The 26,013-nt window shown below is 38.3% G+C and overlaps 1 protein-coding gene across 4 annotated transcripts in view; it reads left to right on the top strand.

The window, feature by feature from the left end:
• Window positions 1–26,013, top strand: part of IDE (insulin degrading enzyme) — a 95,188-nt gene that overhangs the window by 5,716 nt on the left and 63,459 nt on the right. For 2 of the 4 annotated variants that reach the window (XM_039546991.1, XM_039546988.1), the window contains exons 2-7: window positions 9,815–9,999; window positions 11,071–11,278; window positions 13,055–13,224; window positions 16,381–16,503; window positions 22,077–22,189; window positions 22,640–22,802. In XM_039546991.1, coding sequence (XP_039402925.1) covers window positions 9,840–9,999; window positions 11,071–11,278; window positions 13,055–13,224; window positions 16,381–16,503; window positions 22,077–22,189; window positions 22,640–22,802 — 937 coding nt within the window. In that variant the 5' untranslated portion in view covers window positions 9,815–9,839. Of the gene's footprint in view, window positions 1–1,266; window positions 1,437–8,052; window positions 8,090–9,814; window positions 10,000–11,070; window positions 11,279–13,054; window positions 13,225–16,380; window positions 16,504–22,076; window positions 22,190–22,639; window positions 22,803–26,013 lie in introns of those variants that run through there. The other 2 variants (XM_039546989.1, XM_039546992.1) reach the window with 2 other exon arrangements.

Genomic DNA, 26,013 nt, shown 5'->3' with positions numbered 1-26,013 from the left:
TTTTTTAACCAGTCACCCTGTTTTATGAGATACCTTTGTAACTTTTTGGAGTCAGCTTTGGACTTAACTATCTTGACTAATTTTGTATCATCTGCAAATTGTGCCACCTCACAGTTCACTCCCTTTTTTCCAGATCATTTATGAATGTGTTGAACAGCACAGGTCCCTGTACAGATCTTTGGGGATCTTGCCATTTACCTCTTTCCATTGTGAAATCTGACCATTTATTCCTACCCTTTGTGTGCTATCTTTTAACCAGTTACTGATCCATGAGAGGACCGTCCCTCTTCTCCCAGGACAGCTTACTTTGCTAAAGAACCTTTGATGTGGGATTTTCTCAAAGGCTTTCTGAAAGTTCAAGTACATTGTATCAATTTGATCACTTTTGTCCACATGCTTGTTGACTCCCTCAAAGAATTTTAATAGATTGGTGAAACATGGTTTTACCTTTACATGTTGAGTCTTCCCTACGATATCATGTTCATTTGTGTGTGTGATTATTCTGTTCATTGGTATAATTTCAACCAATTTGCTTAGTATTGGAGTTAGGCTTACTGGCCTGTAATTGTAAGGATCCCTTCTAGAGCCTTTTAAAAATGTTGTATTAGCTATCCTTCAGTCATCTGATATAAAATTTTATGATGAGTTCCTGCTTTTTCCTGTGGGAAAAAGAGCCTAATATATATTCAAAACTTTGAACAGTTTGCATACATTTTGATAACAGACAATGCTAGTTATTTAAGTTCAGGTTAGGGTTATATTGGGGAGATACCTAAATTCAAAGGTCAAAAAATGTACTTAAGATAGCAATTGAAGCTATGGAAGTGTAATATCTTAGAGAATCCTAATTCCCAAATTTGTAAGCAAGAAGTAGAAAATCATATGTTAACCCGGGAATAAGGGGAGCCTAATAGCTTTGTTCTACATTTGAACTAGTGATATAATAAATAAGGATAAAATGTTCTGCAGCATCCTTTATAATAATGTTCTGTTATATTAGTTTGCTTGTATGTGCGGTAAGGTACTCCAATTCTGTTCCAATTTATTAGAATTTTATTTTTCTGTGATGTGCACAGTGTCAAATTTTGATAAAACATTTGATTGTTAGTTTAAGAAAATACTTAATTAGTATTAACTCATTTTAACCAATGCAGTTATAGCATGCAAATGAATTGAGGGAAGGTGAAGAGAGGAGGCTGATTATTGGATGACATACCTTTAGTGTCACTATTGCATTAGTAAGGATGTCACAGTCCTGCCATCTGGTGATAATCTGTTCCAAGAGCACTAGTGGATGTGTGCGGTAAAGGGGCAGGAGAAAAGACATACAAGAGAATGGAGATCTATTCTAATATTGCAGCCCCATCAGAGTATAATGAGTTTTTCAACAAATTCTCCAGAGCACTCAATTCATCACTATCTTCTCTGTAAAAGAGGTGAGAAACAAATTCACCATGATCCCCACTGGCTGGGAGACCTGCAGCCCAGAGCCTTCTACTGAAAATACCGAGCTTTCACGCCAGGTGCTGTCAACAGCAGCATATTTGTAATGTTTTGAAAGTTGGCAGAAAATGTAAACATAGGTGGATTAGTGAAAATTCAGAGAGTATAGACCAATGATGGAGATCTAGATAAATTGAGAACATAGGCAGGTATTGACTCATCCATGGCAATTACTGGGTAATGAGATCTGGAAGAAAAACATAATGTGTGTATATATAAGGAATACAGACACAGTCTGCAGAATTTGGAACAGGTGAAAAAATTGGAATTGATAGTAGATCACAATCATGATCTTTATATAATGCCAAGGACACTTTTGGAGCTCAAATAATAATTGTGGTGCATTCAGTGCAGTGTAATGGTGTACTCAAAAAGGGATATGAAACATGAGCCAAAAAAGCAGTAACAAAAATTGTGCAGTTTATTCATCAGTTGATATAGACATGCTTTGAATATGGCTCAGCACACCAGAGATGTGCATTTATAGTAAAACCATGATTATCTGAAGGTCTCAGGGAAACCCAAAACCTTCAGATAACTGGAGGAGCTCACTAAGCACAGTCTTCAAAATCTGCAGAGCAGGTATCCCAACTATAGCCATTCAGCTTGATTCTCCAGAGCTGATTATTGTTTATAGATGTTCATCTGGCTCAGCAAGACTTGTGGGCTAATGTGTAGGGCTCTACCAAATTGATGGTCCATTTTGGTCAATTTCACGGTCATAGGATTTTAAAAATCTTAAATTTCATATGTTTTAATCTGAAATTTCATGGTGGTGTAACTGTAGCGGTCCTGACCCAAAAAAAGTTGTGCGAGACTCTTGAGGGTATTATAGGAGGGTTGCAGTACTGCTACCCTTACTTCTGCGCTGCTGCCTTCGGAGCTGGGCGGCCAGAGAGTGATGGTTTCTGGCTGATGACCCACCTCTGAACGCAGCAGCGCAGAAGTAAGGGTGGCAATACCATACCATGCCATCCTTCTGCATGGCTGCTGGTGGCGGCTCTTCCTTCAGAGATGGGTGCTCGGCCAGCAGCTGCTGCTTTCTGGCCACCCAGCTCAGAAGGCAGCGCAGAAGTCAAGGGTCGCAATACTTCTGCGACCACCCTCCACCCACCCACATTAACCTTGTGACTCCCTCATCACCTCTTTTGGGTCAGAACCCTTTGTTTGGGAAACATTGGTCCCCCCCATGAAATCTGTATAGTGTAGGGTAAAAATACACAAAAGACCAGATTTCACAGTCCGTAATGCGTTTTTCATGGCCGTGAATTTGGTAGGGCCTTACTAATATGGCTTAAACATATATATCGTGTTGAGACAGCAGATCTTGAAGAAAATTTTGAAGCCAGTGCTCAGAGAGCCATTTCTTTTGGCTGTGAACCAAAATTTTTGCATTGTTGTCAGATGCTAGAGGTCTCTGGTAACTGGGTTTCAAATACTGTAAATGAGGTTTAGCTATATTGGCTAATGTGCCAACTGTATTTTCATTTAAAAATTGTTTTCTAAAATAACTATAGATTGACATAGGTATCACATGCAGTTTAAAAATTAAAACCCCAGTCCTGTAATAAGTTTTTCACAGGTGTACCTCAGCACCGTCACAGACCCCATTGAAATCAGTGAGGCTCTGTGGGTATGCAGAAGTCCGCCTGCATGGATCTCATTGCAGAAAAAGCATCTTTAAGTATACCACTTGCTTTTACTTACTTGTAAAATAGAAATCAACACATATTTTTCCTCAGTACCTGATCTATTATACTGAAGAAGGCATTTTGGTGAGAGGGGGACATAAGAGAGTACTTTATGTATCCCCATCAGTGAACGTGAGCCTGCTTTCCACTCAGACCCCCTTTGCTCAGCCCATTCTTTGCATTCGCCTGTTATCCTGCCCTCTGTTTTGGTCTTCTCCTCACTTGCACTTTTTGAGCAAGCAGCACAATTCCGAAAATGCTGTACTAAGGAACATTTCTTGCTGCTGCCTGTATTTTGTTGGGCCGTTCAATGTTGCTGTGGTTTTGTGGCAATAGCATGAAAGTATCTTAATTTTAAAAATATTATTTTTAATTATTTAGAATGAGTCTTCTTTAAATAGCTTTAAATAGCTAAGACATTTTGTGGGTCATCATTTTGGCGCTCAACTTAGCGGTAGTCATACCAGCAACAGAGGTATTAGCTTAGTACTAGCATCTTAGGAGAGGAATCAGTACTTTGGAATTGGGCGGCTTACTCAAAAGTACAAGTGAGGGGAAAGAGGTAAGCAAGTTTTAGAAGGGCAGACAGGAAGCCTGTCCTCTAGAAGGAAACGGAGGTTTGATCTGAAAGTCAGCTTGTAAAATGCTTTGGAATCTTCGGGTGAAAAGCACTGGAGAAGTACCTGGTAGTAGACCCAGAAACCATCTTAAGAGAACATTAAGGTTGCACAATAAAGCATTCAAAAGTAAGGAATTACACCTTGTAATTTTTTTCAATCCTTTTTTATTTATACTGATTTCATTGTAAAAATGTTCAAACATACTTCCATTGCCTTTTTTCCATTGATTTTCCATATATGTTTTCTTCTCTCCAAGGGTTATATTTTAATAATTTATTCAGCACCCAGGAGGCTTAGTATTCTTGGTGGACGGCACTTGACTCATCATATAAAAAAGATAAATGAAATACAAGCCTAAGTCTGTTGACCTTCCGGGCGGGGGGGGGGGAAGGGGAAACTATTTATTCTGGCTTTTTCCTGAGTTGGGTTTGGTGCAGCAGGTTATGTTTTGGGTGTGTGCAGTTTTTTTTTTTAAAATGGATTTATTTCCTATTCTGCTTAAGTGTTAGGCCCCAATCCTGCGAACCCCAGCGTAAGTACAACTTGCTCTTCCTAGTAGGCCTATTGAGGTGATGAGTAAGGGCATGCAAGATCAATCCTTTGATTTGAAACTAACTGTTTTGGAACATGGGGGGTGGGGAGTAATCCTCACTGTACCCAATTTTGAGTGCTAAACTAGAGCTAGGTTATGAAGGAGATAGAAACAGAGGACAGTTATTATGACAGTAAACTCTGTGGTCCTTCACCAGGTATCAGTTGAAATGTATGAGATTTCACAGTGGGCATAGCATTTTATGAGTCACCATTGTAGATGAATCATTAAAGCTGATGATGCAACATCATGACTTGAGGAGGTGGGTTAAAAATAATAAGGAAGTAGCAGGTGACAAAAAAAATCAGGTATATTGTCATCAAACACAGGGTAGTAAGTATGTGGAAGACACTTCCAAGGTTAATGCACCAGTAAGCAACCAGCATGTTGAAGTCTGAAACTGAATTAGACTTACATTTAACTAAAAAAGGATAGAATGCATACTGTTAATTAATTCAAGGGGTTCAGGAGGCTCCTTTATTTTTCTATTTTTCCCCATTGTCTGGCATAGCAGATTGAATTGATGTTAAGTACTGTTTGAATTTTCAAGTATTTAGAAATAGAGCAGGATTGCTTTTATTTAAGAGGGACCCAGTTGCTGTGGAGCATTTCTAATTAGTCCTGTAATTCTGTGAACTAGAAGTCAGTTTTTTGGTAGCAGTTTGTATGCATTATAGCATAGCATTAATAATACTGAGGCATAACAAGAAACATAGGAATTACCATACTGGATCAGACCAGTGGTCCACATAGTCCCATATCCAGTCATTGACAAGTGGCCAGTGCTAGCTGCTTCATTTCAGAGGATGACCCCATGCAGCAGGCAATTATGGGATAACTTGTGAACCCTGATCACAACCAGCTCAGCCATTGCACAGGATAAAATTTGGTAGATGGTTAATGTAGTTTTAAACTATAATTTAGAGCCTGGGATTGCTGTTTCTGTGTGTGTGTTTAATGTTTACATGGATATTAGAATGAAACGCTGTTTTATAATTTGTCACGTGATAGTGCCCGTTTTGCTAGTAGAAATTTCTGCTTTTTAGAAAGCAATCTCCTACACGCTTGCAAGAGTTCATGTTCCTCACTGTTGTTTAGAGGTATACTGATTTTAATTATTCTCTTCTGATGCTTTCTGCATTCAGTATCTCTATCTAAAAATATAGAGTATTAAAGTTTTGCCCTTATTTAAGGGCACCTCCTTACTTATTGTATAAACCTTTCAACAGGAGTGGAGTAAAGAAGGTTATGTTTTCGTAAGTTTCAGGTATTCCAGCATCTGATTCTCACATTGTTGCCTTACTTGACTGAGGGTATGTCTACACAGCAAGGAAAAAACCCTTGGCTGGCCCAGGCTGGCTGACTTGGGCTCATGGAGCTCAGGCTGCGGGGCTGTTTCACTGCTGTATAGACTCCTGGGCTTGGGCTGGAGCTTGAGCTCTGGGACCCTGTTGGGTGGGAGGTGTTGGGGTCACCCTGCAGTATAACCAAGGCTGGTAAAAGCCAAGGTGTGGTTGACTGGCTGCAGCACATCCACAGACATAGGTGGAAGTGACTTGCATGCTGGAGGTTGTGAGCAGTCCAGAGTGGAGGCAACAGCAGCAAAGCAAAGCATCCCAGGTTAGAGAGCAGGGATGACACAGCCAGTTGTTAGTCTGGATTGTACCCTTGATATTTCACAGTAATAAAATCAAATCTAATTATTAATAGCTCCAGTGAGGGAATCCTAATCTTTATGTTCTAGTCAAAAACTTTTGATTTTTTTGTTCAAAATTGATTATTTTTACAAAATATAGCAGAGAGACGGGAGAAATAACTGATTCTAAGTTTGCTAGTGACAAGAAGATCCTGTTTTTTAATTAAACACACACACACAAAGGCAGTATTTCTTGGATAGGTCCCTTGAAATCTTTACAGTTCTTCAGGGGCAGTCTCTATGATCAGTTATAATGAATTCAATGGTATTAAATGTTCTAAACTTGCAGAATTTTTGGCTCTTTAAGTTATTAATTTTTTCTCATCATAAGATGTATTGCCCCTGTACTACTTTTAGCTCTGTTACTACATTAGAATTCTAATGACTGAAATAAAAAATCCACCACAAGATGGTGACCTGGACACTGAATAATTTGAGGATTGTGGATTTTCCACTGATGTTCTGAAATGGTTTAAAATCCCACCACTAAATTAACTATGAAAAGCCTGAGGAGTTTCCAGGTGTTACCAAATTTTTTCATAATGTGAGCCATACTGTAATAGAGAGTCTGGACAATCTCCCCCCCTCTTGTTTTCAGTCATGTGGAATGTGACAGTAACAGTTGCTTACAGTGAAAAGTAATATTAGAAAAATATATATTTAGCTGTATTTTAATGCAATTTAGCATCTGGAAACAAGTAGGATAGACAGCACCATTTGAAAAGCCAACTTTGTGGTCTACCAGCAAGTCCTCTATGAACCACAACTTGGGAACACTGGTTAGAGTCTGGAATTTGGAAAAGAGGAGGCTATAAAGCATATCTTATTGTGCTGTCTGTTGCCCCTTTAAAAACACTTTTCCTATTGAACTGATCAAGAGGTGAGGAATGTAAATAATGTACTGATTGTTAACCATCTAGTAGTGTAATTAGTTTATTTTTTCCTTCCAGAATATGTTAAATATAATTTTGACTACTTTTGGCTCACTGAGTTTAGTAAATAAAGTAACTTAAAATCATACAAAATATAGACTGCATTATATGTTTTCTTAAAATCTCTCATGTAATGTCTTTGAAAGGCTGAGTTGTTTGGTTCTGTTTTCCTTTCTGTAGATGTGCTGTGTTGTTTTAAGTTTATACGTCAACTTATAAGGGCTATTGAACTAAAAAATATTCTAACAGTCTCAGCCAGGATATAAATTGGGTCTATATTTCTAAACTCTTGACCTGGAGACACAGTGCCTCATACAAAATTAAGTTTTCATTTTGAGGAATCTACGAACCCTGAAGTACTAATGATGACATGTCTTTTTTGTACTTGTGTAACTAGAAAGTAGAAACATACACGTTTCAGAGGGGTAGCCACGTTAGTCTGTATCAGTAAAAACAACGAGGAGTTCTTGTTAGAGACTAACTAATTTATTTGGGCATAAACTTTCGTGGGATATAACCCACTTCGTCAGATGCATGGATTGGAAAATACAGTAAGCAAGTATAAATATACAGCACATGAAAAGATGGGAGTTGCCTTACCAAGTAGGGGTCAAAGTGGATGTGGCCCATTTCCAGCAGTTGACAAGAAGTTGTGAGAATCAACAGAGGGATGGGTTATATCCACTTTGATTGAATTGGCCTCATTAGCACTGACCCCCACTTTTCATGGGCTGTATATTTATACCTGCTTATTGTATTTTCCACTCCATGCATCTAATGAAGTGGGTTATATCCCACGAAAGCTTATGCCCAAATAAATTGGTTAGTCTCTAAGGTGCCACAAGGACTCCTCGTTCTTAGAAACATACAGTAAAGGCCTTGTTCTGGAAAGCTTAAGAGCATTTGAATCCTTCTGATTCTGGAGGTGTTAACATTCACCTCATTGTGATGCTCATAGTATCATCATCAGCTACCCACGATATTTATTACACCAGTGGTGTAAATTACACATGTAGCTGGTGCCAAGGTGGCCATCACCATTCTGTGGAAAGGAGGTAATCTAGATGAATGATGACCTATACCATTTTTCTATAGCAATATGGCTGTAGAAAGGGGAACTTTTAAGTTGTCTTCCCTTTAGTGGTATTTTATGTAAATAAGCACTCTAATTTTCATCTCCAGAGCTTCACTTCTGAAGTCTGTTAACATTCTAAAAAAATCAGTTGGTATGCACAGATCACAAGAAAGCTAGTTAAAACATTGTTTTTTATAAGCCGAATGGTATTTCGCCTAATAAATGTCATGATTGAAGACATTCCACAGTAAATGTGTGGGGAGCTACATAATAATATTCTCTATATAAAATATATTAATTATAGTCATTAGTCATTTCAGTGCCTTACACTATACAGTCTTAAAGCTTCTGAAAATAAATGAATTTGGCTTTTGTTTTTGTGATGCTCAATGTGAGTTGAAAACAGGAACAGCAATACTATCAAACCCTTGAAATAGCATATATTGTACTTCTGATGGAACTGTACTTACAGCAGTTTTTACCATAAACAAAGATTTATTACACAAGCTCATCCTATTTGGAGGCTTAGTCTCAAATCTGGTTTAGCTCCCAAGTGAGTATAGTTCTCTAGCTATTAACCAGTCTCTGGTGGTCACTTACCAATATGTTGTGCCACAGACAACAATGTTGTTTGTTTGATCATTCTCTCTTAGGAAATGTTCTTCATTGAAACGTTAATCTTGTAAAGCAAGATTAAGATTCATTGGCAGAGTTACATGTGGAAATTTACTACCTGGCTGCACGGTGCCTGGCTTCAAATATTACTCTCTCATTTCCCATTTCTCGGATTGCTTTTCTTAAGAACTATGTGGTTTCAAATAAAATTAAACACTTTTTAAAAAATCAAGATTCACGATTGAGATGTCTCGTGTTTTTTATTTTGGCAGTTTACCTAAAATTTAAAATAATAAGAGAATGTTATTCCAGAATCTCACTTGGTGTTAAACATTTCAAAATATTGCTGCCACACCCAGAGGCTTTCTTAGTCTATCTCTAGAACTAGTGAACTCTAAAAGTTGTTTTTAAGAACCGAGGCAGTTGAATTAGAGGAACCTGGCGAACAGGAAAGGTTGGCTCTGTTCCTCAGTTTGCCAGTGATTTACTGTGAAACCTTGGGCAAGTATTTGACCCTTCCCTGCCTGTGTTTTCCCATCTGTAAAATTGAGTTAACACACTGTTTCGGAAAAGTGCTTTGAGATCCTACGATGAAAGGCAGTCTATGATCGCATAGTAGTAGTCTTCATGATAGTAAACATACCTATTATTATTTCATGTTTTTCTTTTGACTTTAAGTGTAGATTTTTGTAAAATTTTAATATAAATACAAAGAGATTTAAAATATTTTTCTATAGATTGAAGATGGATTTGGCAAGATTGCATTCATTGTAGCCTTTAATTTTTTTTATTATAGTTGAATAGGGTGGCTGACGTGTATCTTTGATGCTAAGTTATTAATTTTTAATTACTGTGAGAGTGGAAGTGACCGTAGATTCAATGATATGATCAACTCCCCTATGAAATATTCTGATTTTAATGGGAATTGCAGATGATCAGCATCTCTCTGACTCTGGACGACAATTCGGCATACAGGACAGGTTTTAAGGGTTCTGCACAGGGAATTAGGTTTTCCTCACAATTTATCCTTTGAGATAGTTAGTTACTTAAATATAAATTAGGAATTTGAATTTCTATTATTTCCTTCCAGGCTTCAGAAGAATACCCATAACAAAATGAGCAATCCAGCTATTAAGAGAATAGCAAACAAAATTATCAAATCACCTGAGGATAAGCGAGAATATCGTGGACTAGAACTGGAAAATGGCATCAAAGCAATGCTCATCTGCGACCCTACCACAGATAAGTCTTCAGCAGCACTTGATGTACACATAGGTATTTAATTCATTTTGTATTCTATTCTACTGGCTTTGCATTGCAAATAAATGCAGTATGTTTTTGTGAGGAAAAGGAATCTGACCTACTTTCAGTGTGCCACTAATTTCAATATTTTAGTTGCAAATAAACCGATGGTACATAGCACAAAATATGGTAGCATTTACAGGAGTTGTTTGTTTTCAGCAGGTTGCACAACCTTCTGTTATCGGGAGTGCCAGTTTTATTTCTCCATAAATCCTGTTAGAAATTATTAAAGCTTGTTAAATTTTCCTGATGTAACACATGCTTAGTCAGTAGTCATACTTGTAATTTTAACCATATAATTCCACATTCTGAAGGAGCCATTTAACAAAACAAAACAAAAAAAGGATGGAGAAAACATTCTGTCTTGCTTTATCTACCATTCTAGATTTTTGTTTCATGCATGTTTATTGTAATGAGTATGGGCAAGAAAAGCAGCATAATGTGCCAAAAGGAAAACCTTAATCTCTGATATGGCAGTGTTTGTCTACACAGGAACACTCAGGATTTATTAAGGTGAATTAACTAAAGGTGTGAAGTTAATGTGCATAAATTAAAGTTCCTTTAACCATCGTGTGGATGCTCCCATCCAGAAGTAAAGTGGCTTTATCTGGAGGATTTCAGAGAATTAAATCACTTTTTTTCTGAATGAGAGCATCCACACACAATTTTAAATGGTCTTAAATTTATGCACATGAATTAACTAAAGATGTAAAGTTAATCATAACGTTCCTGAGTGTGTTCCCATGTAGTCAAGCCCTTGGAGTGTGGACATAAAGTGCCTGTTTCTTCCTTTTGGGCCAGGCTACGGTAGTGCCTGGGTGGAAAAACAAAGGCAGTTAATCTGCTTCTGACTCTTACAGTAACAGAAAAGCAATCTTTTCCGAGATCTGAAAAGTCTAAGATATTTCTCTTTATACATATCAGAGCTTGTAGGAAAGATGTGTGTTACAAATCAGTGTCTAGACTTTTTCATATCTACACACTTCAGAGATGTAGCTATACATGTTATAATATGACTTCTTTAATGTGTATTTTTCTCCACAGGATCATTATCAGACCCCCCAAACATTGCTGGGCTCAGCCATTTTTGTGAACATATGTTGTTCTTGGGAACCAAGAAGTACCCAAAAGAGAATGAGTACAGTCAGTTTCTTAGTGAGCATGCAGGAAGTTCAAATGCTTTCACCAGTGGAGAACACACCAATTATTACTTTGATGTGTCACATGAACATCTGGAAGGTGCATTGGACAGGTAAACAGATTTCTGTTACCTCTATTTTTCTGAGGGTTTTTTTTTTTGGTTGATATTTGTGATATCTCAAACAAAATCATAATTATATATTGAACTCTTGCTGACAGAATGATGTCTTGTATTATAGGTGGGGTTGGTAGCACTGACTGTTAAGGGTTGACTTGTGTTTAAGGCATGGATTTTCCATATGATCTTGGGCAAATCATTTAAGATGTGATCCAAAGCTTGATTGAATTCAGTAGGAGTCTTTCCATTACCTTTAATAGGCTTTGAGTTAGGCCTTCTTTGCCTCAATTTTCCTATCTATAAAACGGAGACAGTATTATTTCCTTTCTCCTACCTTTTGTCTATTTAGACTGTAAGCTTTTTTGGGTAGGAACTCTCTCTTATTATTAAGACTACGTTTTAGTCATAAGTATTTTAGTAGAAGTGATGGACCGGTCATGGACAGTAAAGAAAAATTTACAGCCCTTGAGCTGTCCATAATTTTTATCTATCTATCTATCTCTGGAGAGCGTTGCAGGTGCTGGGAAGGGGAGGGCGGCCGGGGGGGCGCCCTGCAAGTTGGGGGCTAGTGGGGCTGGGGCAGGTTCCCCACCTGGCTCCTGGGAAGCGGCTACTCTAGCTCCATGTGCTGCCTCTACTCCGCCCCAAGCTCCAGTTCTGCATCTCCCATTGACTGGGAACCACGGCCAATAGGAGCTATGGGGGTGTTGCCTGTGGGCAGAGGCAGCAAGTAGAGCTAGGAGCTGAAGGAGTGGGAGTTGCTGTCGCCCTTCTGGGGAACTCCCCCCCCCGGTAGGCACTGCCCCACACCCCAACCCCCAGTACTGAGCCCCCCCCCCCCCCACCCAAACTCCTGCTGCTGAGGGGCGGGGGGACCCGAGACTGCCCCAGCAGCACCCGGTGTGACTGGCCCAAGGGCTGCCTGAGCTGCTCAGGTGGCCCCTGGGCAAGGCACACCAGCTGCTGCAGAAGTCACGGAGATCACGGAAAGTCTCGGAATGGTGACTTCCATGACCTCTGTGACAAATACGGAGCCTTATTTATTATGTGTTTGAATGATGCCTAATACAATGGGACTCTGAGCTCTGTTGGGGCCTCTAGGGCTATAATGATAAAGATCACATGATGGTGAATAGTTAGATTTTTAGATGGAAATGACAAAAGTAGCATGGTATGAACATCTTGGTTACTAAATGAATGATAAAATGAAAGATTTAAATTATTTTATGGGCTGAGTTGCATCAGTTATAGGAAATGCATTTATAGTGAGTGATATAATGTGATATATAAATATCATTTATGGCATTGTGTACAGATCAAGGTTTATATATTTTGTTTGGTTTTACTTAGGTTTGCATAAGTCTGTATAACATTTATATAACCTTCCATAAATATTAAAAAATAAACATTTGACATCCTGCATGGATGCACTGCACTGTATTAACAAGAGTGTTGGATTCTCACAACACTCTTCTATGGTAAGTAAGTCATTGTTGATATTTTACAGATGGAGAAACTGAGAGGGAGGGAGATTAAGTGATTTGACTAAAACCACACAGCAAGTCTGTGGCAAAGCCAGGACTGGTTTCAGGAGTTATGAGGTTCTAGTCTTATACTCTTAATTAACAACAAATTAAAACATTACATGAGTTTTCAGACTTCATGGTTTGGGGGTTGGTTTTTGTTGTTGTTTTGTTTTTTATGTGCAATAATCCTGTCTTGGAAAAGGTTTACATTTTAGTTGTGTAAATTTGTAAAATTTTCTTTTAGGTTTGCCCAGTTTTTCCTATGCCCTCTGTTTGATGAGAGCTGCAAGGAAAGGGAGGTGAATGCTGTTGATTCCGAGCATGAAAAGAATTTAATGAATGATGCCTGGCGATTGTTTCAGTTGGAGAAAGCTACTGGAAATCCCAATCATCCCTTCAGTAAATTTGGAACAGGTTTGTTAGAATAGAATCACCCATCTATTAGAGCTGACATAAGATCAGGGTTGTAACCAGGGTGGGACAAGTGAGGCAGCTGCAGGGGTGGAAGAATGGGGTGGAAGAAGATGGAAAAAAATGGTAGAGGGTGCAAATATGCTTGCTCTCCCCAGGCGCAAAAATGCCCAGTTAAAGTTCTGCATAAAATCCAGGCTGAGACTGTTTATGTAAAACTGGTGAAGATAGGACTGGAAACAATTTCCTTTTTTCCTCCATACATGTTTGTTGTGATGTTTCATTACATCTTTCACACAATAGATTTAAAAAAAAGAGCTGGACAAAACAAATGGAACAAACTGATACAAGACTAGGAGTTTGGTGATGAGACAGCCTTTATGATGATGATTTCAGTCGTAAACGATTCTTTTGTAATGACTGGAAGTGAGTCTCCCAAGTTGGGACTGTAAATCATTGTGAGAGAGAGAGAAATTGGATAAAGAATATTTAAATTGCCAGCAGCCAAATAGCATTTTGCTAAAAACTGTTGCATTGGGAGGACGAACTGAGGTTTGTGGTAAATCAGGTTAAGTAAAGCACAGGAAAGCACTGGCGCAATTAATGGATGTGAGCATCAAGACAAAATCTAGAGCATAAATCACAGTGGGCAACAGCGATAGATGGCTAAGAAAAGTGAGGCCTTGGATAAATACACTGATCGGGTGGCTAAATGGCTTTTACAGGGTTTGTTGCTCCTTAGGTGCCCTTTAACAGCTGAAGAGAACAGAAAGAACATTATTACAGTTGATGATGATTTCCTTGGATTCTCAATTAATATTTAACATTTGGATGTAAGGCTTTCAGAAGGGTTCTCAGGCTGATTAATAGATGCAGTGTCTGGCTAATTGGCTCTAGCGTCCTAAAGTGGTAAAATCATTTAGATGAGGACATGTTGACTTTCTCCTACTAAGGAAGGACTCTCTGAAGTGAGAAATTGTTTTAAAAATGTATAGAGAAAAAATCTAAGGAAAGTGTTGCAGGTTACCTATCTGATGATCCCTGGGAGAAAATCCAGTGTCTGTGGATTAATTTCTAATAAGGAAGAAACAGCTTCTGTAATCTCGGTGAGCCAGGGTTTGGTGGTCATGAATCAGTACTGTGCTGATGGGGCGGGATGGAATAATTTAAAATCCCTGTGCCAGAGGTATCCAGGAAAGTTTCAGAAGACATTTTTTGCAGGTTAGAAGAGTTTCTTTTGAAATATTTCTGCCTTATGCAACTGTCATATCCAAAGCTAGCTGTGGGGATTTTTGGCTGGTCAGGATTACAGATGTTTTTCTAGAAAGGGTGCCTGAAATATATTCAGATTCAATAGTAATAATACTTAGCTGATAATTCTCAATATGTATAGCGTTACTTTAGGCCCCAATTCTGTAATCAGGTATTTTTAAAGAGGACCTTTTGTAGATACTAGTTGAAAAAATAAAGCCTTAATTTGTGATTTATTTTTTTTAATTACACAGAGGGTTGCCAGATGTCTTACACTTTGCACGATGCACACATGTGACAGCCCTGTCTGCAGCTGAGATGTTATGCATTCTGCTGGGCTGCAGGAATGGCTGTAATTCCTACTTCAGGCCACCACGGGTCATTTTGTAACCTATTCTGCCATCAGCCAAGCAGAGACTCCTTGAGCTGCTTCTCGTGCTGGATAGACAGTCAGCCCACCAGCTTTCCTCCTAGTATCCACCGTTCAGTCCCCAGTAACCCCCATACACTCATTGCCCACCTAATCCAGCAGCCCCAGGTATCTGTCAGCGATTCAACTCCCTCCCCTGACTCCACATACCTTCCAGCACTCTTCCTCCAACCACCTCTCCCAGACATCAAGCACTGTCTGGTGCTCTGCCCGCCCACCTATATACCCCAGACACTTTCTGGCACTTGTATATATCCTAGCAGCACAGTTTTTATAAAATAATCATCTGGTACCTTGCCCTCTTTTTGGCAATCCATTGCCCATTTCTGTGGGAATGGAAATGATAGACTTAAATATTTAGGTGAATCTTTGGAACATGTACTTTTACATTCTGGCTTCAGGCTGAGCTCTATAAAGGCCAATAAGTTCCTGACATCTGTGGTCTGCTTAGCAGAGGTAGAGGGAGATCAGGAAAAGGAAACAACCAAACATTTAAAAAACAAATAATGTTAAAGAACTATATTTATGTGCTTGTATGCTCTTTTTACTTCAATTTCAAATATAACTTTTAAAATAAAAGTAATAAATAATTTCATGAAGACTTTGTGTACTGGATACCTGTGGTTCTTGGTTGGTTGAAGACTTGAAACTATGTATCTGCAACTTCTGGTGTAAGTTTATACTATGCCTGGTGTTTACTTATTGCCTTGGTGATGTATGTTAATTGCTACCTGTGTTGGAGATTTGTTTAATAGCATGTTTATCCTTCTTGCTGTTGCATATCCTGTGTTATTATCTCCCTCCACCCTATTGCTTCTATACTCTTATGTTCTTATTGAGTGCTCCTTTTTTCTGAATTCTTTGTTGTTTGGCTGTAATGTAAAAATAGTCTTAGAGTTGGTACCCTATCAAATTTCTAGAATGTTTCTTTTACAGCCACATGAACACAACAAAAGATTACCAAGTGAAGTGGAATGGACTAAAATCCAACTCTGATCAGCTTGCTTTTCACAAAATCTGACTTTTTTCTAGTGTCCCCTTACTCTTGCACCAGACAAGACTGCTGCTTTAACTACAAACCTAAATATTTTCTTACAGTAAAAGTTGCCATCAGTGCATTAATGTGACACCTTCAAAAATCAATAGCAGTGATTATTTAAAAGGGAATTTTCCTTTATCTGAAAGAGTCAGTCTGACCTGTAAGTTTTACTGCAAAGTTATCTATTTTCCCAGCCTTTCAAGAAAGGAGTGGGTTGAGGATGGAAGAGTTGATTGGTCCTGATGAGATTAGCTGATATTGATCCAATCTGATTTTTTTGGTATGTACTTTTATTTAAAAAACAAATACAAACAAAAAAAAGTTTGTACGTGCACCTAGAACACAGGGTAATCAGACAGGGTTTTCAGTTTGTAAATTCATATAATGTGTATGTATGTCCAGCAATAAATATCTTCATGATTTTTCTTTTGTATTACAGGGAACAAATTCACTTTGGAAACTAGACCAACTAGAGAAGGAATAGATGTAAGACAAGAGCTGTTGAAGTTCCATTCTACTTATTATTCATCAAATTTAATGGCTATTTGTGTCCTAGGACGGGGTGAGTGCCAAACTTTTAATGGTAGTTTCTTGGTTAGCTGAATATGATTTTTACATTTATTATTTGAATTCTTATAGAAGAAAATAAGACATACTTAAATCAGCTAAGACTTTTTTCTCCAGGCGTTTAAACAAAGGAGGCTAGGGTCCCAATCCTGTAAAGATGTGCTTAATTTTATGCACTGTGAACAGTCCCATTGAAGTCGGTGAGGATACTCATTGCCTGCACAGTTCAGCGTGTGTTAATCTGTGCAGAATTTTTTTGATATTTTTTCCAATCCTAAAACTTGCTATGGAATGCTCCATGATAAAGGAGTACTTGTGCCTCAGATAAGAGAGGTTTTTACAATTTATATAAATATATTTTTAGAAATTTACCACAAGCAGTTTAGCAGATCTAGTCTGAAAATACTTTGCATAATTTGATTTTTCTCTGATGCATATTTGTGTAATTCTACAATGACCTATAATCAAATATAGAAGGGCCAAAGTTTAATCTAGATATTTGTTTTATGGAAATTTAGAAATTAGATTAGAAGCCTTTATTTCAGGAGTGCTGTGCACTCAAGATTCTAAATTAAGTCAGTTAAAGTTGCAGATGCTCAACACCAGCTAGATCAGGACCATATTTTTTGTGAGGGTTTCAAGAAGCTTAATAACAATGTGTTGAAAAACTTTTAAATATACTGGGAGACCAGCATTCATGAGCCACACTACAATAATATAACAGGGGGTGCATACATGATCAGACCAAATTCAATAAGCAGATATTTCAATTTCAAACTTCCAAATATGTGAAATAAATTATTAATTTTTAAAATAATGGAATTTGATAGATTTTTTTTAAATTGTCTCTTTTATGTAACATAATTTGGTAATACTCATGCTTTAAAGAAGAGTTAAAGAAGAACAGTAGGATTAACTGTCTAATTACTTTTAGAAAATACTTCTGAGAAAAAATAAATTGCTATGGCAATGACATTGAACATTGCATGGAACATAAACATACCGTATGATGACTTGTACATCCCAGTTAATGCATGTGCTTGAGTACCTTCCTTATCTTAAACATATGAGTAGTCCCACTAACTTCATTGGGACTACTTGCATGTTTAAGAACATTCCTAAATCAGGGCTACTAAGAGTATATGCTATTATAAGAACATAAGAATGGCCATACTGGGCAGACCAATGGACCATCTAGCCCAGTAACCTGTCTTCTAACAGTGGACAATGCCAGATGCTTCAGAGGGAATGAACAGAACAGGTAATCATCAAGTGATCCATCCCCTGTCGCCCATTCCCAGCTTCTGGCAAACAGAGGCAAGGGACACTTCAGAACATTGTTTCCATCTCTGCCCATCCTGGCTAATAGCCATTGATGAACCCATCCTCCCTGAACTTACCTAGTTCTTTTTTGAACCCTGTTAGTCTTGGCCTTCACAGCATCCTCTTTCCACAGGTTGACTGTGAGTTGTGTGAAGAAATACTTCCTTTTGTTTGATTTTAAACCTGCTGCCTATTCATTTCATTTGGTGACCCCTAGTTTTTGTGGTCTGAGAAGGAGTAAATAACACTTCCTTATTTACTTTCTCCACACCAGTCATGATTTTATAGACCTCTATCATATCCCCCCTTAGTTGTCTTTTTTTCCATCTGCTTTTTTATCATCAACCTCTGTGGCACCTCACCTTTTTCTATCTTTTTAATATGAAATTCAAGTTACAAAATTAATTGACTAACTATGCTTGTGGAATTATCACCATAGGCCCACCGAATTGCCTGTGTTCTATTACCCCCCTCCACTGTTCTGCTGGATGACCAGGGGCAAGCCACTTCACCTTTGTGTGCCTCAGTTTCCCCATCTCTAAAATACTGACTTCCATTTAAAGCACTTTACAATTTTCTGATGAAAAGCACTGTATAAGAGCTAGGAGGTATTATTATTATTATGTATTACTTAATGGGAGTTTTGTGCAAGTATGAACTGCTGGATCAGGCCGGGCTCCAGCTGTGAGCCTCACGCAGGACTGATAGTCAACAGTTGATGTAAGTAACGCAGTGTCTACATGGACACTGTGTCACCCTAACTAACTTGACTTAAGTGCTACTCCTCTCATGGAGGTGGAGTTAAGTCGATGAAATGGGAGACTTAGATTGGTGGGAGCTACATTTTAGTGTAAATGCTTACAGAGTTAGATCAACGTAAGCTGTCTTATGTCAACCGAACTGTAATGTAGAGCAGGCCTAGGAAAACTGGACTAGATATTTCTGTGTTAAAGCAAGCATAAGGAAAAATATTTTTGGAGTGGGAGTGGAAAAAACTTTTTATACAAAAGCAAAGCATAACAATAAATAATTAAAGCCCTTAATATTTTTTTATTTTATTTTTTTGCAGGTTACCTTTAACAGTACTATTGTACCTATCAGAGCTGTTTTTAGGCTTGCTTTGAGTGTGACTAAATCATCTTTTTTGAGGTCAAGAAGGAATCTTTTTTATTTTTTTGCTGGGCAAAATTGGCTTGGCATCTGATAAGCTTTTATGCTTCCTCGGAGCATCCTGGAAGCCTGGTTTTTAAGGTTAAAAAGAATATTAGATAGGAATTTAAAATAGAACAGAAGAGAGAAATTAATGAAGGTAATAAATCAGGGCTGGTGTCTGGTGTGGATAAAAAAGCCTTTAGGGGACCAACTCCTAGGTAAACCCAAGCATAGGACCAAGGAGGTGGCTGGCATGTCCCCATTGTTCTGTTCAGTACAAGGAGATCTTGATTCTTTTGCAGACTCAGGCACCCCTCTTCTGTAGTCTCTCTCCCCTTTTGTGGGTAGACTCCATAGCAGCGTTGAATTCTGTCTTAGGAAGGGCCGACCTAGGCAAGGGGGCTGATCCTCACTCTATGTGATTGTGTGGCTAAAGGGCAGTTAACCTTGCAGTGGACCCCGTTAATATCACCACTCCCCATCACCACATCCATGTGTTTAATAAAGTTGTAGCCTGCTGCTTTAATTCCCACCTTTTATCAGTTTCTTCATTCTTCTTTGTATCTTAATTAGTAAGTCCATTAATTCCACCTTAATTAGGTGAATATCATTAGAGATAAGACTCTTCTATGAACATAGACTAAACATAAATTTTATACCTGATGATAAAAATATCTATTGCAGTAAAAAAGGAAGTATTCATGGCATAATGAACCCTCAAGTTTAATGCTGCGGAACAAATATAAACATATATTCAAATATCTAAATTTATGTTATAAAATTATGTAAGATTGCAGCCAAGTCTCATTACTCAAGAAGCTGGATTGAACCCTAAAATACTAACACAAAAGCAGTGACAGAGTTATAGGAAGTTTGTTTGGGTGCTGGTTATTGTGAGTGTGTTTTTAATAGTCTGTGTACATGAATTAAATGTTAAGGTTTGTGTCACTTTACTTATATAACCTTAATTTTCTTAAATTGCTGTACCACATCAGGGCCAGAGATAGAATTAATGGTACAAATTTGGAGTCAGTGGGTGAAGAGATTCCTGAAACACCTCATTTGAAAATTCACTAATTCTTATTACCTTTTCTTTTTTTTGCCCACAGTTAGGTAAAAATCTGTAGGCAGCATTCTCATGAAAATGACAATGGACTTCCCCTGATCTCAGCTAGTGAACCAGTTTCACAGTGCAATCTTAAAAAAGTTACTGCCATTTCTTCCTGGTTCTATCAGTGCTCAGGGTGCATAAGGCTGATGCAAACCAGACATTGAAACACAGCATGTCAGTTTCAATGTGTTCTAAAACTCTCAGAAACTTTCAGGACATCTTGAAATGTGGTATATACCAGTTGAGAGTATGGGATACAGTTTGAGGTATAAATTTGGGTTCATCTAATCAAAAGGTTTCTGAGATACTGCACCTGAAATGACCTGCTTTTATTTTTCAGAGTTCTCCAAAAAGCACATGCAGATTGCTTTGAAAATGGCTATGCCATGTCAGAGTACAAGGTGCAAATTTAGACTCAGTGCGTTGCGGGGTTCCCAGGATAAAGTCCCTTCCTCAAAGGAGCTTTAATTTTTAGAGTGCTTTAGAATCAGGCATGCAGCACTGAAAACAGGGTAGCTGAGAGAGGATATACTCTGCGCATGCCACAGGTACATAGTGTGAAACAGGACCGGAGAGCTGAGAATGGGCATGCTTGATGCATACTACAGAGACAGATTGCTGATTTGGGGACCTGAAAATAAGTAGGTTCAATGCATCCTGTAGGCACATAATACTGAGACTGGATGGGAGCTGAGATCAGGAAAATTGCTTAGTCTTGTGCTCAGCTCAGTGCTTAGGCTCCTCATGGACAAGTTCTGTAAGAGAGATGCTGAGTGATTAACCTATTGACCAACTCAGCTGGTAGCTTATGCTGCGTGATACTGATCTGCAGTGTCAGTGACCATAAGTTCAACTCTCCATCCTTGGTTGACTCCCGTGATTTAAGTTTATGCAGGTTGGATCTGTAGATCCAGCTAAAAACTATGCGCAATAGCCACATAAAAATGTATTCTCTCTGGCCCCTGAACTCCTCTAGTGTCTGATACCAAGGGCCAATCTAAAATGCACTGATCTACTGAGCCTTGAAAGCAATACACAGTCTAGGACTCCCCTTACCCATGTGGCAGTACCTCCATCTGGTAACTGAGGTGCTGGAAGGAGTGCCGTAAGCTGCCCCTTCACAACCACTTTATCAGAAAAACAAGGAAAATTCACATTCAAAAAAACTTTACCATGGAGTTAAGGTTTTAGATGCCCAGTGCTCCTCATGCCCTTCTAGAATGTGAAAGTTTAATAAATAAAAAGGTTAACATTACAAGGAAAGACCAAAACAAAAACATTTGAAAACTTTGCCTTGTGGGGATGGCAATGGAACTGGGAATTTAATAGTTTCTTTCCCCTCACCAACCAAATTGCCATGTTCTTTGCACTCCTATTCATACTGTCCAGCAGACTCTCACTGTGCTCTGTGAAGCACCATTGATCCAGGAGGTTTGCTGCTGCTTGGCAGGGGCTGAGGAGTAAGGTGTTGTGATCTCCCTGAGGGACTCCATAGGGTAGGAGTGGAAATATCACTTTAACTCTGTATTTTCTGGTTTTCCACTGTTTGAGTTTTGGCAATTAAACTCACACTCTGGAAGGGCATAAGGCACACGGGGCAGTGCTGAGCATTTATATACTGGATTTCTTGTTAATTATGCTTTTTACATGTTAATAGTTTTTAATGTTTGTATGTGTTTATACGGTTGATATGTCTTCTCTTGAACTGTTCTTGGCAGTCTTAACTTCAACTTAAAGATTTTTTTAGTTTGGAATTTATTTTAACCACAGTTGAGATCTTGTTTATAAAGCACAAAACCTTATCTATAAGTAATAAAAATAAATCTCAGAATATATTCCCTCTCTCCACGTGGTGGTGGTGGTGGTGGGAGAGGCATTAAATCCAACCTTGTAATGACATATTTCTTTTAGAAAAATAATAAGTCCCAGATTGCTGGAATATTCTGAAAATGATTGTGCTGTTTCTAATTATTCTCTTTTAGAATCCTTGGATGAGCTGACCGATTTGGTAGTGAAGCTATTTTCAGAAGTAGAGAACAAAAATGTTCCATTACCAGAATTTCCTGAACATCCTTTCCAAGAAGAACATCTTCGGGTAAGTTGTGAGACTTTCTGGTATACGTTCTCTGAAGACCTTAACTCTGTTTTCCTACTTTTTCTATGTAGGAATAACACCATCATACACTTTACTACAACTACTACTACAGGTGTCTATAGACAATACAGCTTAATCTAGCTAAGGTCATAGTTAAAATTGTGCATTTGAATGTGATTGAGAAGTGAAGATTCCAAATATAGCTAAGGCTTGTGAGTTGAGATTGTTATGATTGTAAATGTTGGTTAATTTGTTTTTGAATTTTTAACAATTGTGTTCATAAGAAATGCACACAAGTAGCCTCAACTCTAAGTAAATGTTTTGGGGTTTGTTTGTTTTTTGTATGGTATAGGTGTGTATGTAGTTAACAATGTGTGTAGAAGGGTATAATATATGCTCCTGAAAAGAGGACATAGCAGAATTAATGGAATGTTTTATTTTTACTTCTAGCAACTTTACAAAGTGGTACCTATTAAGGACATTAGAAATCTTTATGTCACGTTTCCAATACCAGACCTTCAGAAATACTATAAATCAAACCCTGGTCATTACCTTGGTCATCTCATTGGGCATGAAGGTCCAGGAAGTCTTTTATCAGAACTCAAAGCTAAAGGTAAGCCTACTGGAAGTGAACTGTTAAAAGTAGTGCATTTAATATGCCATTAAGCCTTGGAGCAATATTTCACTTCAGGTTGACCTCTGAGAATTAAAAGCTTAAATATCAGAAATCAAAATAAATTAAATCTTAATTCTAAGGTATTTCTTAGGTCTTCCTTTTTGTCTGTTTGCTTACAAAGAGAACCTCAAATACTGAAACTATTGTTTTTTGGATCCCATTTTACCGTGATTGGTAACTTTCTGTACATATCATTTTTATTGAAGTTTAGCCAAATGATTAACTGGAAAACCATTTTACTGAATACCATCCATGCCTACAGTGTATACCACTGAGATATCCATTACCACCAGAATACAAGTTCATGACCAAAACAACTGCAAAGAAATATAGACATTGATATTTCCCGTATAGTAATTATACATATTGCTTTCTCAGAAGGAGTATTTTTTTTCTGTGCCTCTTCTGGGGCACCCTTGATTGTCAAGGGTGGTGTAGCCTCTTATTCCTTCTCTTTAAGGAGCTCTGTGACCCATCTTAGGACCAGTGGGGGTTGCAAGGGATGATAATGTGAGGGCATTGTCGATCTATTATCTGTTGTGTGGTAATAGATGAAAGTGAGGAGGGTCCTGACTGGTATCTTCACCAAATATCCTATTGTCAGGATATGACTTCTGTGCAGGATAGTAGAGGGACCCATTCCTTTCTATAGCTTGAGTTGATAGAAAAGATGCCTGGCCTGCCAGTCTTTGACTATGTGTGGCTCACTTCCACTTTTCTGCAGTTTTGTGTGTCCCAGAAATGTGCAGGTTTCTGATGAGGACTCTGTCTTTTGTATGCAATGCTTGGTCTCTGGCCTGGGGGCCATAGAGTGCGTTGTTACTATGATTGTTCTGTTGTGCAGCAGAAGTGACCTGTTGGTATGTCTCTTGAAGTTGTTCTTTTAGACGGGTAGTCTGTTGAAAGTAGTATACTGAACTGATGTGTCTCCATCTGAAGTGAGGGCTGTGGGCCAGATAGTAATCTTTAAGGGGCACCCCACAACTGCCAACATAGGGCATAATATTTGCCAGTTGGGGATACAACCAGAAGCTATTCCTCATGCGTATGTTTACTTCACCAGCCTGCACATTACTTCCCTACCACAGCTGACTGAGCACCTGAATGTTGGATTTAGAGGACAGATCTAGGATTGAAGGATGTTTTGGTAACAGTGATAAAAGGACACTCTTTTAGGCCTCTGCACTAAAGTCCATGCATGCTGACATGCCTTTACTGCTCCGAGTAGGAGTCCACTTGCAGAAATGTCAAAACAAAGTTTTATAGGTAGATAGCTTATTGACTAAACATTAGAAGCTAAGGTGAGTGTCCAGTGGCTTCATTATGCGTATAATTGTAGGTATATACAATATCAGATACTGACTTTGATTGTGTTTCTGATGAGAGTCCCATGTACCCAACATGTTTTAACAGCATGCAGTTTAACCTCTCCTTCTGAAGGTCGCCCTGTGGGTGATAAGGGGTAGTTCCTTTTTTTTTTTTTTTTTTTTTACCCTTACGAGGTGTAGCAGCTCTTGATGAGGCAACTTTCAAAATTTCATCCTTGGTCTGTGAATTCTGGTAGGTAACCAATAATGCACAATACATTGGCATATTCTTCCTACAATATGTTGGCAAGTTGATACTTTTTGAGGTAAGCTTGCAGAAGCATACCTTGTGAAGTGGTCAGTGATAACCAAAGTATTCCCAATATTCTTAGTCTGTTTCCAAAGAGAGAAGGTCCATACAGACTAGTTCTGTTGCTTCTACACTAGTAATAGTAATGAGAGGGGCTCTCCTCTTGGATATGTCTATACAACAACTAAACACTCAATCACGCCTCAGTCCAGTCACTTTTCTCAGGCAGTTCTGTTAAGGGTTCATATTCTGTTGTGGTCTACACATGACAGAGTGTCTGCACTAATGTTTATATTTCCAGGACGGTACTTCAGGCTTAAGTCATATATTGTTAACTCAGACACGCAACTTTATCCTATTGCACCCAGTTTTGCGGTAGTGAGTGCATAGATCAGCAGGTTATCTATTCTGACTTGGAATTTCACCCCATAGAACTAGTCATGAAACTTTTCTAAAATTGCTCACTTGAGCACAAGGATCTCCAACTTGTGAGCAGCATACCATTGCTCAGAGTCTAACTGTCTTTGGCTAGCAAATGGCTATACAATGTTACCCTTCTGGATGCTCCTGGTAAAGCACGGCTTCATGCCCACTAAGACTGGCATTTGTGTGTAGGATGTAAGGCTTATTGCAAGGTATTTACGTGCCAGATATGCTAAACATTCATATGGCCCTTCGTGCTTCGGCCACCATTCCAGAGGACATGCTTCCATGCAGTATTATCTCCTGTAAATGTAAACAAACTTGTTTGTCTTAGCGGTTGGCCGAACAAGAAGTCGGACTGAGTGGACTTGTAGGCGCTCAAGTTTTACATTGTTTTGTTTTTGAGTGCAGTTATGTTACAAATGTAGATTTTTTTTGGTAAGTTGTACTTTGTCATGACAAAAAGATTGCACTACAGTACTTGTATGAGATTAATTGAAAAATACTATTTCTTTAGTTTATCATTTTTACAATGCAAATATTTGTAATAAAAATAATATACATATTGATTTCAATTACAACACAGAATACAATATATATGAAAATGTAGAAAAACATCCAAAATATTTAATATATTTCAATTGGTATTCTATTGTTTAACAGTGTGATTAAAACTGCGATTAATCGTGATTAATTTTTTTTGAGTTAATTGCATGAGTTAACTGCGATTAATCGATAGCCCTACTATTTATAGTTTCAACCCACTCTCTTTTAGCTGATCATGGACTTTCATGAGCCAAATTTCATGCTTCTCTAGGGTGCTTTTGAATACAACCAAGTCATCAAGCTATACCAAGACTGCCATCAGTCTCTCTCTGCCTTCTCCATCAGTCCCTGGAATGTGGCTGAGGCACCTGGGATATCTTGGGGCATGTGCTTGAACTGGTAGAATCTAGTGGACAAATGAAGACAATTTTCTCCTTGAACTCTACCACCATTGGAATCTAGTAATAGACACTGTTTAAATGCCATTTGTACCCAGTCAGACAATCCAAAATCATCCACTCATGACATCATGTATTGGGCAGAATAGTCCTCTTGTTGGGTG

Source organism: Mauremys reevesii, linkage group 7, assembly GCF_016161935.1.
Source record: "Mauremys reevesii isolate NIE-2019 linkage group 7, ASM1616193v1, whole genome shotgun sequence".
Taxonomy (NCBI): domain Eukaryota; kingdom Metazoa; phylum Chordata; order Testudines; family Geoemydidae; genus Mauremys; species Mauremys reevesii.
The sequence above is the reverse complement of the archived record's forward strand: the minus strand, read 5'-3'. Positions and strand labels throughout refer to the sequence as shown.